Source organism: Pseudochaenichthys georgianus, chromosome 17, assembly GCF_902827115.2.
Source record: "Pseudochaenichthys georgianus chromosome 17, fPseGeo1.2, whole genome shotgun sequence".
Classification (NCBI taxonomy): Eukaryota; Metazoa; Chordata; class Actinopteri; order Perciformes; family Channichthyidae; genus Pseudochaenichthys; species Pseudochaenichthys georgianus.
The window spans coordinates 6,030,954-6,047,028 of NC_047519.1; the positions used below are offsets into that span (position 1 = coordinate 6,030,954).

General features: G+C 43.5%; 1 protein-coding gene across 1 annotated transcript; it reads left to right on the forward strand.

Moving 5' to 3' along the window:
• Nucleotides 1–10,981: 10,981 nt before the first annotated feature.
• Nucleotides 10,982–15,813, forward strand: LOC139435590 (uncharacterized; the record flags this gene model as incomplete). Its single annotated transcript, XM_071206326.1, has 4 exons — nucleotides 10,982–11,052; nucleotides 12,290–12,400; nucleotides 14,691–14,832; nucleotides 15,022–15,813. Coding segments are annotated over exons 1-4 (1,116 nt in total), but the record flags the coding sequence as incomplete, so codon positions are not given.
• Nucleotides 15,814–16,075: the final 262 nt, after the last annotated feature.

A 16,075-nucleotide genomic window follows, 5' to 3' on the forward strand; every position in this document is an offset into this window, starting at 1 on the left:
AAGATACAATAAAAATAGACACAGGTCTCACAGAGTATAGAATAGTATGCGCGAGTGTGCGCAGTACAATATGGTAGCAAAGCTTATACAAGAAGGAGTGGGAAGTTCAGAAATCTGTCTTCACACAGTCCCATATTGTTATTAGACACCTGTCCTTGAGCTGTAGATAGCATAACGGTTCCCAGAGTAGGGAAGTTCTTGTGTGACTTTGTGTGAGTCTCACCCTAGTCTGCCAAATCAGCTCTGTGGCCTTGAAGCGCTTGGGAATAAACCCACAGTAGAGTATGAGAAGAAAACAGCACATCTCAGTAAATGATATAGGTGTTTTACAATGTTTTGAGAAGCATTTGGTTTAAGCATATAAGGATATAATAAAAATGTCCACTACATTCTCCCCTTTTGATCATACTTGATCAATAAAAAAACAAATAACAGGATAGACTGATATAACACATCAATGAATACACTCCATCGCTGGTTTAAGTAAACACATCACAAATATATCATAGAAAACTGGCTGTTTTTGTGGAGGACAGACTCCATTATAATGTAGGCATAGAGAGGAGGGTACACATGATTATATTGTAGTGTCGGAATCAGACTCTTCTGATTCTAGCTGGTCTATCTCACTGTGGCGCAAAGGATTGTCTTGTAATGGAATAGAGGTATACTGAACGAAAGCTGAGGATACCATGCTGGAAACGCACTTCTTCAGTATTGGGATAATCAAACAGGTACAACTGATTAATAGGCCAACAATTATCGCCAGGGGTGTAACTATCCTAGCCAGCCATGCTTCCCACCCCCCCGATGTAAGCCAGGACCACCAGTCCCAGCCAGCTGCGTTGGATATGTCATCCGCTTTCATGTCGGCTAACAGGTCGTTGAGATGCAGCACGGTGTCAGTGATGTTCTTGGTGGCGTCGGGAATGTAAGTGCAACAGGAGTCACCGATCACATGACACAGGCCACCCTTTGAGGCGAACAAAAGGTCAAGAGCAAATTGGTGCTGCATGAGCATGTTCCTAGAGGCTATTATGAATGGGGGCAATGCCTGGAAGCCTTGCGTCGTCTCGTAAGTGAGGTTCTCTAGCCGGACGTGTAAGGTATCTATGTTATGGGCATTATTTACTGTACCCCACCATGGGAACAGGCCACCCATGAATTTAGCTCCAGCGGACGTCAGATCTCTTTTTACCTTGTGGTGGTCGGGGTGTTGGAACTCTGGGTAATGATGTGTCGTGTACATTAAGGACGTGAGGACAGTGACTGCTGGATTCAAATCCACTAGAGTGCATGTACCTATCCAGAGGGGAGCCAGAACTTGATAGAGCTTGTCGCCACACAACCAAACGTATCACTGGGCCAGACCAGAAATATGGTTAACCTAAAGTGTTCTTTAATGTTTAAATAAAGCTTTATTAGTGTGTCTGTCTGTGTCTCCTATTAATATCTAATAATACAAATAATACAATTCAATAACGTAATTTAACCACTAGGTGTCCCTTTCTAACAGCTGTGCACCGTTATGGTGTAAATACAGCCTATCTACCAATTGGATCAAATATAAAAGTCAGCCGAATTAGTGTTGATACTGCAAGGAGACTTATATTGTGAAGAGAAATTGAAGATGTTGTTTAATTGCTGATATATTTATGATCCAAGTCACATATTCAGTTTCGGCAGCAGTTATTCCTGTTTGTCTAGAAGTATTCTCATCAGGGCTCCATAAATAGAGAACTACGGCAGATATGTAATATTTAATGCAGCCGAACCGTGTATTACAATGCCGTTATGTGATGACCTCCAAAGAGAAAAGCAAGCACACTCGGAATAAAGTATTATTATTTTTTCTTTTATGTTTTCGGATTTCACATCAACAGGAAGTCCGGTTAAGTAAAATGTCCGTGCGGAACAATACCCCAACCCATAGATCCGTGGGTGAATAATGTCAATCACCCATAGCAATCACCACATTACACACATTCCTTCACATTTTAATTTACATTAAACTATTTCGTGAGACCTTCTAATTTTTTTTTAAATATAATTATATATAATATGTTAGCTTATTCTGTGGTATGCATCCGTTGTTGTTTAGATGCTATGCCACTTTAGCTGTAACAAGCGGAAATGTCCCCGCTGTGGGACTAATAAAGGATTTCTGATTCTGATATGAACCAGTTGAGGTGTTGCACAGGGTGTCGGAACTTGGACACACTTGTATGTTTTCTTATATGTAGCTGAATGCTGTTGTAATGGTACATTCAGAGGGTGTGACGAACATTGAGACTCCTGTGACAAGCTGGTTGATGGAAAATTAGTTTATTTTAATACAATTAGTTATGAGAAACATTAATAAGACAAGATATGAGCCAGTTGATATGTTGCACATGGGTGTCAGAACTTGGACACAGCTTACATTGCCTCTTATATGTAGACGAATGCTGTTGTAATGGTACATGCATAGTGTGAGAAATCAATCAATCAATGTTTATTTATATAGCCCAATATCACAAATGTTACATTTGTCTCAGTGGTCTTCACAGTGTGTACAGAATATCAGTATGACAATACGACACCCTCTGTCCTTAGACCCTCACATCGTACAAGGAAAAACTTCCAAAGAAAACCCAGTTTAAAGGGAAAAATGGGAGAAACCTCAGGGAGAGCAACAGAGGAGGGATCCCTCTCCCAGGACGGACAGACGTGCAATAGATGCCGTGTGTAAATTGAAAAGATAATACATTTGCAACATAGGTAGTCCAAATGTTTGGAAATGCATGTGTGTATAATAGGAAGATGAATCCACGAGGATATCCATCCAGGACCTATGATCCAGGACCACAGCCACGACTCAAGATCCAGCGCTCGCGATCCATGACTCCGGATCCCAGTGTATATAGACACCAAAAAGAAAGACATTTGGGGAAGCTGGGTTAATCGGAACATGAGTGTACACGGGTATAGACAGAGAGAAGGAAGAAGTAAGATGTCCCCCGACAAACTAAGCCTATATCAGCAAAACTAGGGGCTGAATCTAATCAGCCCTAACTATAAGCTTTATCAAAAAGGAAGGTCTTAAGCGCACTCTTAAAAACGGATAGGGTGTCTGCCGCCCGAACACAAACTGGAAGCTGATTCCACAAATGTGGAGCTTGATAAGAAAAGGCTCTGGCTCCCATTGTACTTTTAGAGATTCTAGGAACAACCAACAACCCTGCATTCTTGGAACGCAATGCCCTAGTAGGACAGTAGGGTATAATGAGTTCTTTAAGGTAAGATGGCGCCTGCCCATTAAGGGCTTTGTAGTCGAGAAGAAGAATTTTAAATTCTATCCTGTGTTCTATAGGGAGCCAGTGTAAGGCAGCCAGAACAGGAGTAATGTGGTCCCTTCTCCTAATTCTGGTTAGTACACGAGCTGCAGCATTTTGAATCAGCTGAAGCGACTTGATTGACTTCTTGGTACTGCCTGATAAAGAGTTACAATAATCCAGCCTAGAAGTAACAAATGCATGGACTAGTTTCTCTGCATCGTTTTGAGGCAAGATATGCCTGATTTTTGCAATGTTACGTAGATGGAAGTAGGCGGTACTTGAAATTGATTTTATGTGGGCGTTAAAGGATAAATCCTGATCAAATATAACACCAAGATTCCTTACAGTCTCACTGGAGGCCAAATTAATGCCATCCATAGTTAGTATGTCTTTAGATCATTTGTTTCGTAGATTCTTCGGGCCAAGTACAATAACTTCAGTTTTGGTCGTGTTTAACATCAAAAAGTTTAAGGTCATCCACGTTTTTAAGTCCTTAAGGCAGTCTTGAATTTTATTTAGATAATTAATTTCATCAGGCTTGATTGATAAATATAGTTGAGTATCATCCGCATAACAATGAAAGTTTACAGAATGATTCCTTATAATATTGCCTAACGGAAGCATATATAATGTGAACAAAATAGGTCCGAGCACTGAGCCCTGTGGCACTCCATGGCTAACTTTGGTTTGCGTGGAAGATTCATCGTTAACACGTACAAACTGAGAGCGTTCAGATAGATAGGACCTAAACCAGCCTAAAGCAGTTCCCTGTATGCCAACTAAGTGCTCTAGTCTTTGCAATAGGATATCATGGTCGATAGTATCAAATGCAGCACTGAGATCGAGCAAAACAAGAATAGAGACAAGTCCCTTGTCTGAGGCTATTAGAATATCATTTGTGACTTTAACCAGAGCTGTCTCTGTGCTATGATGTGTTCTAAAGCCAGACTGAAAATCTTCAAATAAATCATTGTTTTTTAAGTAATCACACAATTGTTTTGCGACCGCTTTCTCAAGAATTTTTGAGAGGAACGGAAGATTAGAAATAGGTCTATAGTTGGCTAAAACCTCTGGATCGAGGTTGTGCTTTTTAAGAAGCGGTTTTATCACTGCTACTTTGAATGATTGTGGAACATAGCCTGATAATAAAGACATATTCATAATATTTAATAAAGAAGTGCTAATTAATGGAAAAACTTCATTCAACAGCTTAGTTGGAATTGGGTCTAACATGCACGTTGATGGTTTAGAAGAGAGAATCATTGAATGTAATTGTTCAAGGTTAATGGCTGAAAAGCATTCTAGTTTACTATCTAGTGTAATATTAGAACTTACGATTCCGGGAGCTGTTGATAACACTATACTGGTCGAAGGCAAGAGGTCATTAATTTTGTTTCTAAGAGTAACAATTTTATCGTTAAAAAAGCACATAAAATCATTACTACTGAGTGCTATGGGAATAGAAGGCTCAATGGAGCTGTGGCTCTCTGTCAGCCTGGCTACAGAGCTGAAAAGAAATCTTGCATTATTCTTATTCTCATCTATTAATGAAGAGTAGTAGGCTGCTCTCGCTTTACGCAGTGCTTTCTTATATTCATTGAGAGTAATATGCCAAATTAAACGAGATTCTTCAAGTTTAGTGGAACGCCATATCCTTTCAAGTTGTCTAGACTTTTGCTTTATTTTGCGGGTTTCGGCATTATGCCATGGAGCTAATCTATGTTGTTTTATTTTCTTCTTTTTCAAAGGAGCAACAGAGTCTAATTTTATTCGCAGCGCATCTATAGCACTATCAACAACATGATCAATTTGGGGTGGTGTACATTTTGTATAAGTTTCCTCCCCTACATGCAGACATGCTATCGAGTTAAGTATTGGTGGAATCTCTTCCTTAAATGTGGCTATAGCACTAACAGATAGGTTTCTGCTGCAAGAGCTTTTGACTAATGCTTTGTAGTCTAGTAACAGTACTTCAAAAGTTACTAAGAAATGGTCGGATAAAGCAGGATTATGCGGTTCGACTAATAGTTGCTCAATTTCAATACCATAAGTCAGAACAAGGTCGAGAGTGTGATTATAACAGTGGGTTGGTTTATTTACACTCTGACAGAAACCAACAGAATCTAATATAGAGTTAAATGCAACAGTAAGGCTATTTTTATCATCGTCAACATGAATATTAAAGTCACCTACGATAATTACTTTGTCTGTTTTAAGAACCAAAGTTGATAAAAACTCAGAGAATTCTGATAAGAATTCTGAATAAGGACCTGGTGCACGATACACTGTAACAAATAAGATTGGCTGCAAAGTTTTCCAGGTCGGATGCATAAGACTAAAAACGAGGCTTTCAAAAGAGGTATAATTACATTTTGGTTTAGTATTGATAAGTAAACTTGAGTCAAAGATTGCTGCAACTCCACCTCCTCGGCCCGTGCCTCGAGCAATATGAGTGTTGACATGGCTGGGTGGAGTGGCCTCATTTATGCTGACATATTCTTCATGTCTCAACCAAGTTTCAGTGAGACAGCATATATCAATATTATAATCTGATATTAAATCATTTACCAATATTGCTTTAGATGCTAGAGATCTTATGTTTAAGAGACCACATTTAATCTTCCTGTTTTGTTGCACTGTAGTAGTTGTTACATTTACTTGTATTAGGTTATTATGTATGACACCTCTATTAGGTTTTACCTTAAATTGTCCTTGGGCAGACACACACACCGCTAATATTGGGTATTTTATTGGGTTCGGGATTCCTATGGGTGACTGCCTAGGAGAGAGCGCAGAGAAGCGTGTAAGACTGCGACTCTGCCTCCTGGTCTCAACTCCAGTTTGTCATGGATTAAGTCCACAAAGCCCTGAAATGTTTGCCGAAATGAGATCTGCACCTTTTAAAGTAGGGTGAATGCCGTCTCTCTTAATCAGACCAGGTTTTCCCCAGAAGGCTGTCCAATTATTTACGAAGCCCACATTGTTTGCTGGGCACCACCAAGACAACCAGCGCTGAAATGATGACGTGCGGCTATACATGTCATCATTGATCAGATTGGGGAGGGGACCAGAGAAGATTACGGTGTCCGACATTGTTTTAGCATAACTACACACCGACTCCACATTAAGTTTGGTGCATTCTGATTGGCGTAAACGAACATCATTACCACCGACGTGAATAACAATCCTACTGTATTTACGTTTATCTTTAGCCAGCAGTTTAAGATGCGCCTCAACGTCGCCCGCTCTGGCCCCCGGAATGCATGTGACTGTGGAGGCTTCGGTCTCTAAATTCACGTGTCTCATAATAGAGCTACCAATAACCAGAGTTGGCTTCTCAGCGGGTGTTTCGCTGAGTGGGGAATATCTGTTAGATACGTGAACGGGTTGGTGGGGACCTGCGGGTTTCGCGTTATGCCCCTTCTGAACAGTCACCCAGCCTCCCTGCTGCTCGGGAGTTGCCGGGGGACGGTTAAGAGGAGCTACCTTTTGCCGGTCCGCACATGCTAACATGGGCTTTACTTTAGCTGAGTTACTTTCTAAGATGCGGAGCCGGGCTTCTATGGCTATGATTCCCGCCTCCAACCTAACAACTATACTACATTTAACACATGTATCCTTACCAGTAAGGGAGGCCGGGAAGTAACCAAACATGAGACAGGAAGAGCAGGAAATAGCACCAGAAGGTGGGGAAAGAGCCATGGCTAGCTATCAAGCTAAAGTAGCTACCGTTAGCAAACCCGAAAAGAGTGTAGGCAACTGTGGAGTTACAGTCGCTAAGAGAAGGAGAGTTGTGAGTGCTTAAGCTGTAGTAACGTGTGATTACAACGTCAGGCAGTTGCCGTGATCAAGAGTTTTAAAACGATCGATTAAGTTTAAGTTAATAAGCTATCAGCAACAGAACAGGCACACGGGATACCCGGAGATGACAACAACAACCGGAAGTTACAACGTGCAACGTGCTCACCGCAATAGGTTCCTCCTTCCGTCAGAAACATGACGATAAATGTATTTTGTGAACTTGTGTACCCGTTTTACTTTAAGAAAGCCAGGCGAATACCTGTCGGACTATGGGTATTGGATAACATCTGTCCAGTTGGACGGATGTGGGCTAAAATAGCATTTATTTAAATCAGATAACAGATATGTGAACATCAACAAAGAAATTAGTGAGTTGACACGTAAACCATGGTTTGTGAACTTCAATTCATATAGAATTTTAATTTTGTGTGTTTTTTTCCGCATATGTATCCCAGTTCACAAAGGGTAAACAACACACAAGTTCCAAGCCAATCGTTACAGAGTTTTCAACACAGAAGTGATTTAGCCAATCAGAATGCAGATCCTGCAGCACCGGAGGCAGGCTTTACTGCACTCGCAATGTGACAGTGAAGGGAGAGTTCTGCTTCTGAAGATAATAACTCAGATAAAACCGTAATAACTCAATATAATGTTTTCAACCCTAAACGGCAACACTTTTTAGTTGTAGGTCGGTGTGTGAGAGAGGGCCTGCTCACGGAAAGCTGGTTGCTGACACAGAAGGACTCCCGAATAGGTGAATTGTGGTAAAGAAATAAAAAAATAGAGAAAGTGCATCTCTGTCAGCAGAGCTTCTGTCAGTCAGAGGGTTAGGTAAAGGTTGAGATAGTTATCATGTGAGGAGAATTAACTAAAATACAATACATAGCCAAGTTTGAACCAACCTTAGTCATGGGTTTGTTTTAAATACAAACGTTTACATATTCCTCACAAGCCACATTTTTAAGGATTGTTCAAGGCACTTCATTCCAGAATGTTCACTTAGTTAAAAGAAGCAATATGCATAGTAAGATAGATAACAACTTTTTTTCACATTATTTGAAGTGAGAGGTTGTGTGTGAGAGTGCACACAATGTTATTGGTTGACGATAAATGGCCTCTGGTTGTAATACTGGTAGGAGAGGTTAAGTACATTTAAGTCAATATCATGGTGTGTGACATTAACAAGAATTCTGACTGAGCAGAGGTATGTGTGTCTGTGCGAGGGAGGGTGTGTCCGAGTGTGTGGGTCAATTATTGTAAATGTTTAGATGTTCATGTTCTATGTGTGAGTGAGAGTGGCACACAGAGGAAGAGACTGAGGGAGCACACAGAAAGTAGAGAGAGAGGTGGGGGGGACATACACCCAGCATGTGTGCCTATGTGTATGATGTGGCTCTTTGCAGTAATGCAGGGAAATGATTGGCTCTCAACCTCTAACTGGTTGGCCACCCCTGCTGTACACCCTAGTGTCCTTCAGGGTAGGGTGGGGGAGAGAGGCGCTGTACCCCAGCGTCCTTTCCTCAAGGAGGGTGTAGGGTGGGGGAGAGAGGCGCTGTGCCCCAGCGTCCTTTCCTCAAGGAGGGGGTGGGGTGGGGGAGAGAGGCGCTGTGCCCCAGCGTCCTTTCCTCAAGGAGGGTGTAGGGTGGGGGAGAGAGGCGCTGTGCCCCAGCGTCCTTTCCTCAAGGAGGGGGTAGGGTGGGGGAGAGAGGCGCTGTGCCCCTGCGTCCTTTCCTCAAGGAGGGTGTAGGGTGGGGGAGAGAGGCGCTGTGCCCCAGCGTCCTTTCCTCAAGGAGGGGGTAGGGTGGGGGAGAGAGGCGCTGTGCCCCAGCGTCCTTTCCTCAAGGAAGGGGTAGGGTGGGGGAGAGAGGCGCTGTGCCCCAGCGTCCTTTCCTCAAGGTGGGGGTAGGGTGTGTGTGATGTCCTCATCAGGGTCTTCCTCACTGTCATCACTGATGTCACTGTCTTGGTCATGGTTCTCCACAGAGTCATCAGGACATTGGTCCATTTGGTCCGATTGCCAGGCTGTAGGCCGAAGAAAGATGCTGGATGTGTGTGTCCACGTCAGCAAGTCTTTTCTTTAGAAGACTAGCTAATCCATCTCTCCCTTCTTGAGTAATGTATAGGGCAGAACATAGAGCATAGAATAGTGAAAATGCATCTCATTTTTGTTACTAGTACACACTGTGGATATTAAGTAGCATTTGGGTATGGCATCATGGAATTTACCACTATGTCCTCCACATGACACATGTTGCATCTGCATCCTGATCTTGTCAGCCTGACTTCTCAGATAAAGGCAGTGCTGCCTCATCTCCCTCACAATTATGGCCCTCTCCTCCACAAGTCTCCTTTTGCCCATGTAGGCATTGAAGACCTTTTGGGCCAAAATGGACACCGATTCTGAAGAGAGAGGAACAGCAAGCATAGCATTACCGACCAAGACATGCACCAGTAGGATAAGTGACCGGTCATAGTCCATTGACTGGGAAGCTGGTGTTATAGGTCTTGCCCAGAAAATAAACATATTATATAAACACAAACAAGAGAAGCTCTTACCATCACTTTGCACTTCCCATGGCCATATTAGACTGTCTGTTGTTTGCTGTTCTGCAGACAGTCTTCTCTCCACCTCTTCTTCCTGGATTTCTGTTTCAGGAGGCTGTCCGGTGTTGTACTGGCGTTTTGCCGCTAAGAGTTTGGTCTTTTCCTCCCTTAACCTTTTGGGACGCAACTGCCTAATCTTATTGCTGTCTATATGACGTAATTGTAAAAAAGATTACAGAAACAATGTTCAATGGAATTTTTTAATTACATGACTGCAACTGAATAATAATAACTTACCAGTCTGTCTATAGAGGCAAGCTTTCTTTTGGCACAGCCCTAGAAATAGCTGCTCAATGGACATCTGGAGAGACTGATTGTCACCTGATGTGTTGTCTTGGGTAAATAACAAGAAACACAGTTTGAGGACAAAGAAAACATTGGTGTTAATACTATACGTTAAATAACAATGTTATACTATCAAGTTAGGAAACAGCATACCGTTTGTTGCCCAGTCTCTAACATCATTAACCCATTGTTGGACTTGTTGTCCTCAGGGCATCCAAGCTCTTCGCAGGTGTCCTTCATTTTTTGAGTATCACCCTCCAACATTGTGATTGTCTGTTGTAAAAAATATGTTGCCGATAGATGTATTTTCAAGATTTTCACCCAAATTTCCATAACTTTTCATGTCTTGAAAACAGTAATTAATCATTCAAACTTTTCCAGACCTGCGCAAGCACTCAGGATCCAACACTTTACCAGCTTGGACAATTATTTGTTTGTGACAGGTTTGCACATTAGCCTTACAAATCTAATCTTGTCATGCCTATGCTTACATGGCCAATTACCTTGACATATCTCTTGGCCAACACCACATGACCACAACACTTCCGTCTGTTCCATCCCATTGCGAGCTGTTTTTAAAAGTAAAATTGACAAGCAGATAATATAACTTGGGTATTTGGAAATCAACTCATAAAAACTCTAGTACTGTTGAAACAGACTACATCAAAGACAAAGATAAAGTAAAGTAAGAGATGGATAATAACTTCAAGACATAATTATGTTGGTCTAATGACGAGAGGACATACCTGATTTTGTCATGTACCCAGTTGTGATGGCACAACGTGACAGAACGCTGTTCACCATCTCCACTTCTTCCCCGGCTGTCGAACCAGCACCCTCCAAATGTCTCCCACTCCACACAATCTAACAAGTACACATATTATATGTCATAGATGAATTAAAAAAAATTCTTACAATCACAATAATATAAGAGTGGGCCTACCTCACACTTTGTGGAATGGGCCTTGGCATGCATGACCGAGAGAAACGGTTGCATGCTCAGCAAAGGTCGCAGTTCTGGCATTGTCTTTGCCACTTTCTCGAGGTAGGGCCAGTATTTACAAGCAATATCTGTGCAATAAAAATGCACGTTTGTAGCTTGAAACTGCGTTTGAAGGAACAAGGGGTAGGCAAATATTTCTCCTCTGAACATGTTGAGAGCTTTCAGTAGCACTCCATGTCTACATACAGCTACCTCTAACCCCTCTTCATCAAGCCTGCTGGCTCTTCTTGCTGTCTCTCGAGCAGCTGACCACTGGCTGGTACCACATGTACCTTTTCCTGGGGTCTACAATTAAAGACATTTTAATGTTACACTCTCAAAACAAGTAAAGGCTAGAAAAATGATAGGAGAAAAAATGTTGTGCTTACACATTTTACATTTGTTCTGACTTTGTCAACAAAGTCTGTGACAGCCGAGTCTTCCATGATGAACGGCCCTTTAAAAAGTGGTTCATCGATCCTAAATTCAAAAATAAATATTCAATTCATTATTATCATCATCGATAGGCTACTTCTTAAATTCAATTGATATACAAAAAAGATGTACCTCTGTGACAGTCGGAAACGGTACTGTTTCCTATTCCCATCCACTGACACAGCCAACATTTTGGGAGTACAAGCTGGGCATGAGAAGGGTTCCTCACACGTCATTTTCTGGCACTCGTACTGGCAGGCCATATACTCCAGAAATCTTCTTTGGAAGACATCTCCATGGATTTTTCCTGTCTGGAAGTTTGAGAAGCAAAATTGTTCAGAATAATACGAGGAAACAGGAAGACTTTCATAGTGGTTGGGGGCAAGAGGGGGCTATTAGGAGTATCCCTAACACACGATATCCTGAAAAGTGAAGGTCAGGTTAGGTTTGGCAGATGCTGGAAGAGAAGGAACATTATTTCAGCTTTTGTCATATTATGCACCATGACTCTATACAGTACAATACAATACAGAATCCCATTTTTTCCCACAGAAGAGCACAATGTTTTTCATCATACAAATTGTGTTCTTCAGTAAAGAACAAAAGTTGGATACGATATGTTTTATCTTATACAGTATGTCCTACATCTACCAGTGCTAGGTTTTTAGCTCTAATGTAACACTAGTTAAACTACTTTCAGTAACATTGTAAGCTTTTCAATTTAGTTATTTTGACATAAACATATTTCCAATCAACATATTTCATCTACACAAAATAAAATGCATCCTTTCACAATGCCCTCTACTTATGCAATACTCAGTGAAAGTCATCTTACCCTCCCATAATGCTGTGTCCTCCGTTCCAGCATCTGTAAAAAGGCCTGTCTGGACAAACCTGGTGCCACAGTCTTCAGGTCCTCAAAAGATTTGAAGACATCCGTGGAATATAACGTGTCTCCGTTCACAGAAGCTGGCCAGTAACCGCTTCTAATGAGGTCTCCCCAATCAGGTGTCCATTCGTAATGGCATGTGTTGCAAACCCTCTTGCGGAGATGCAAATCATAATGCCCTAATAACAAACACAGTTTAGTCAAAACGATCGCATTCATTACCTGTATTTTGAGAGAATTTAAATCTCAGATCTGACCACGTGAAACTCTCACTGCCTCCAGTTTCTGCCTGGGCTGCATTTAAATCCGCACGCCCTCTGAGTTGTCGCCCATCAGCTGTAGAGAGTTAACTAATTAGAGGGGCGTGGCACCATAGCTGTGAGAACTCAGCAATCAGGCGTCCATTTAGGCAGCTCTTTCTTGAGCGTCAGCGTCAGATAGCCGAAGACCGACAAAGACATTGGAGTCCTGCGGGGGTCACGAGGGTGGCAAAGAGGAGGCAAATCCTACTCTAATTGAGCTAAGTATCACTGGTGTCTTATTCTTATTATTCTTTTGTTTAGCTTTCTAGCCCCTCAGGCTATAATCATGTGTATTTTCTCCATTCCTGTTCATGTGTCTTCTCGCAATTATCACTGGCCCCGTGTATCTCCTAATCGCTATAACCGGCCCGCTCTCGTCTATCCCACGTGCTCCACTGAGATCCAGCATCTAGTTTCAGGTGGCCTGTGGAACTGCCAGTCAGCTGTTCCTAAGGCTGACTTCATCTCTGGCTACGCCTCCCTGCAGTCTCTGGATTTCCTTGCTCTCACTGAGACCTGGATTACTCCATCCAACACATCCACCCCAGCAGCTCTCTCCACAGCATATTCCTTCTCCCATACACCCAGACCCACTGGCAGAGGAGGTGGCAATGGTCTCCTGCTCTCTCCCAAATGGAGCTTTTCCCTCTTCAAGCTACCTAACTTCGCTCCTTCCACCTTTGAATTCCATGCCGTCACAGTGACCCATCCTATACAACTAACCATTGTTGTTCTCTACCGTCCACCAGGCGCCTTGGGGGACTTCTTGGAGGAATTAGATCATCTCCTCTCACACATCCCTGAAACTGGCCCTCCCGCTGTACTTCTCGGAGACTTCAACCTCCAGATGGGGAAGATAGACGAACTAACATCTCTGTTAACCACCTTTGCTTTCTCACTGTCTCCGTCTCCTCCAACTCATAAAGCTGGCAATGTCCTTGATCTCATATTCTCAAGGAACTGCACTACTTCTAACCTCTCTGTAAACCCGCTCCACACATCCGATCACTTCTTCATTTCATTCTCTTTACCCCTTTCCAAACATAACAAACTAATCTCTTCGCATCCTGCACTTGTCCGCCGTAACCTCCCTTCCCTCTCCCCTTCTACCTTTGCCTCCTCGGTGCTCTCAGCCCTCCCTTCCTCTGACTCGTTCCAACTCCTGCCTCCAAACTCTGCTGCAGAAACTCTCCTCTCTACTCTCTCCTCCTCTCTGGACTCTCTCTGTCCTCTCACATCTCGGCAGGCTCGTCAGTCCCCTCCTGCTCCCTGGCTAAATGACTGCGTGCTAATAGAACCGTCCTTAGGGCAGCAGAGCGGAAACGGTGGAAATCCAAACACCGTGACGACCTCCTAACCTATCAGGCTCTCCTCTCCTCTTTCTCTGCTTCCATCTCTCAGGCAAAAAGCTCTTTCTTTCAAGACAAGATCCAATCTTCCTATTCCAATCCTAAAAAACTATTTTCCATCTTCTCCACCCTCTTGGACCCTCCCAAAGCCCCTTCCCCCTCCTCCCTTCTGTCAAGCGACTTTGTTAACCACTTTGAAAAAAAGGTTGACGATATTCGCTCTTCTTTTTCTGACTCACCTCTACTCACCGCCGGATCACCTGAGCCACCTTCAACCGGCACACTGACCTCCTTTTCCCCTCTCTCTCCAAGTGAGGTTCTTACCCTCATTACCTCTGCCCGTCCTACCACCTGTCCTCTGGACCCTATCCCTTCGAACCTCCTTCAGACTATCGCTCCTGATATTCTACCGTTTCTCACCCATTTCATCAACACTTCTCTAACTTCTGGTCACTTTCCAAACAGTCTCAAGGAGGCAAGAGTAAACCCTCTCCTAAAGAAACCCACTCTCGACCCGTCTGACGTTATAAACTACAGGCCTGTCTCTCTCCTCCCGTTCCTGTCTAAAACACTTGAACGCGCTGTCTTTAAACAACTCTCCCGTTATCTCCATCAGAACAACCTTCTGGATCTGCACCAGTCTGGTTTCAAGGCAGGTCACTCCACAGAAACTGCTCTCATTGCTGTCACTGAGGAACTGGACACGGCTAAAGCAGCCTCCCTCTCCTCTGTCCTCATCCTGTTGGACCTGTCTGCTGCATTCGACACGGTGAACCATCAGATCCTCCTTCACACTCTCCAAGAACTTGGAGTTTCAGGCTCTGCACTTTCCCTCCTCACCTCATACCTCAAAGACCGCACCTACAGGGTTACTTGGAGAGGGTCGGAGTCCGACCCTTGTCAATTAACTACAGGGGTCCCTCAGGGCTCTGTTCTTGGTCCTCTCCTCTTCTCCCTGTACACAAACTCGCTCGGATCTGTCATTAGCCCGCATGGTTTTTCATACCACTGCTACGCTGACGACACCCAATTAATTCTGTCCTTTCCCCGCTCAGAGACCCATGTCGTCGCACGCATCTCTGCTTGTCTAGCTGACATCTCTCAGTGGATGTCCGCTCATCATCTCAAGCTCAACCTTGACAAAACTGAAGTGCTTTTCCTTCCGGGAAAAGATTGTCCCTCTCTTGACCTAACTATCAACATCGGCCCCTCTGTTGTTTCCCCGACCCAGACTGCAAGGAATCTGGGTGTGATCCTAGATAACAACCTGTCCTTCACTGCAAACATCGCTGCTACAACCCGCTGCTGCAGATACACGCTTTTCAACATCAGGAAGATACGCCCCCAGCTGCCCCAGAAAGCCACGCAGGTTCTGGTCCAGGCTCTCGTCACCTCACGCCTAGACTACTGCAACTCCCTCCTGGCTGGTCTACCTGCATGTGCCATCCGACCTCTGCAGCTCATTCAGAATGCAGCGGCTCGTCTGGTCTTCAACCTTCCAAAATGTTCCCACACCACGCCGCTCCTCCGCTCCCTCCACTGGCTTCCGGTAACTGCTAGAATCCACTTCAAGACACTGGTACTTGCGTACCATGCTGCGAATGGGTCTGGCCCTTCCTACATCCAGGACATGGTTAAACCGTACACCCCAGCACGTGCTCTACGCTCTGCATCAGCCAAACGGCTCGCTGCACCCTCGCTGCGAGGGGGATCCAAGTTCCCATCAGCAAAAACACGTGGGTTTGCTATCCTGGCTCCAAAATGGTGGAATGAGCTCCCCATTGAAATCAGGACCGCAGAAAGCTTACACACCTTCCGGCGCAGACTGAAAACTCATCTCTTTCGACTCCACCTCGAGCGATAGAACTATTAACAAAGCACTTATATACTAATAAAGGACTGGCTTATCTAAAGCCAGTTGAGTAGCACTTGAAACGATTGGCTCTTTGAAACCTGATGTTCTTATATGATTCTGTTTTTTTCAAGGTTGTGTCTTCCTGGTCGAATGTACTTATTGTAAGTCGCTTTGGATAAAAGCGTCAGCTAAATGCAATGTAATGTAATGTATTCGGGTGACAAAAAGAACACTTAAAATCATACCATTAATGCAG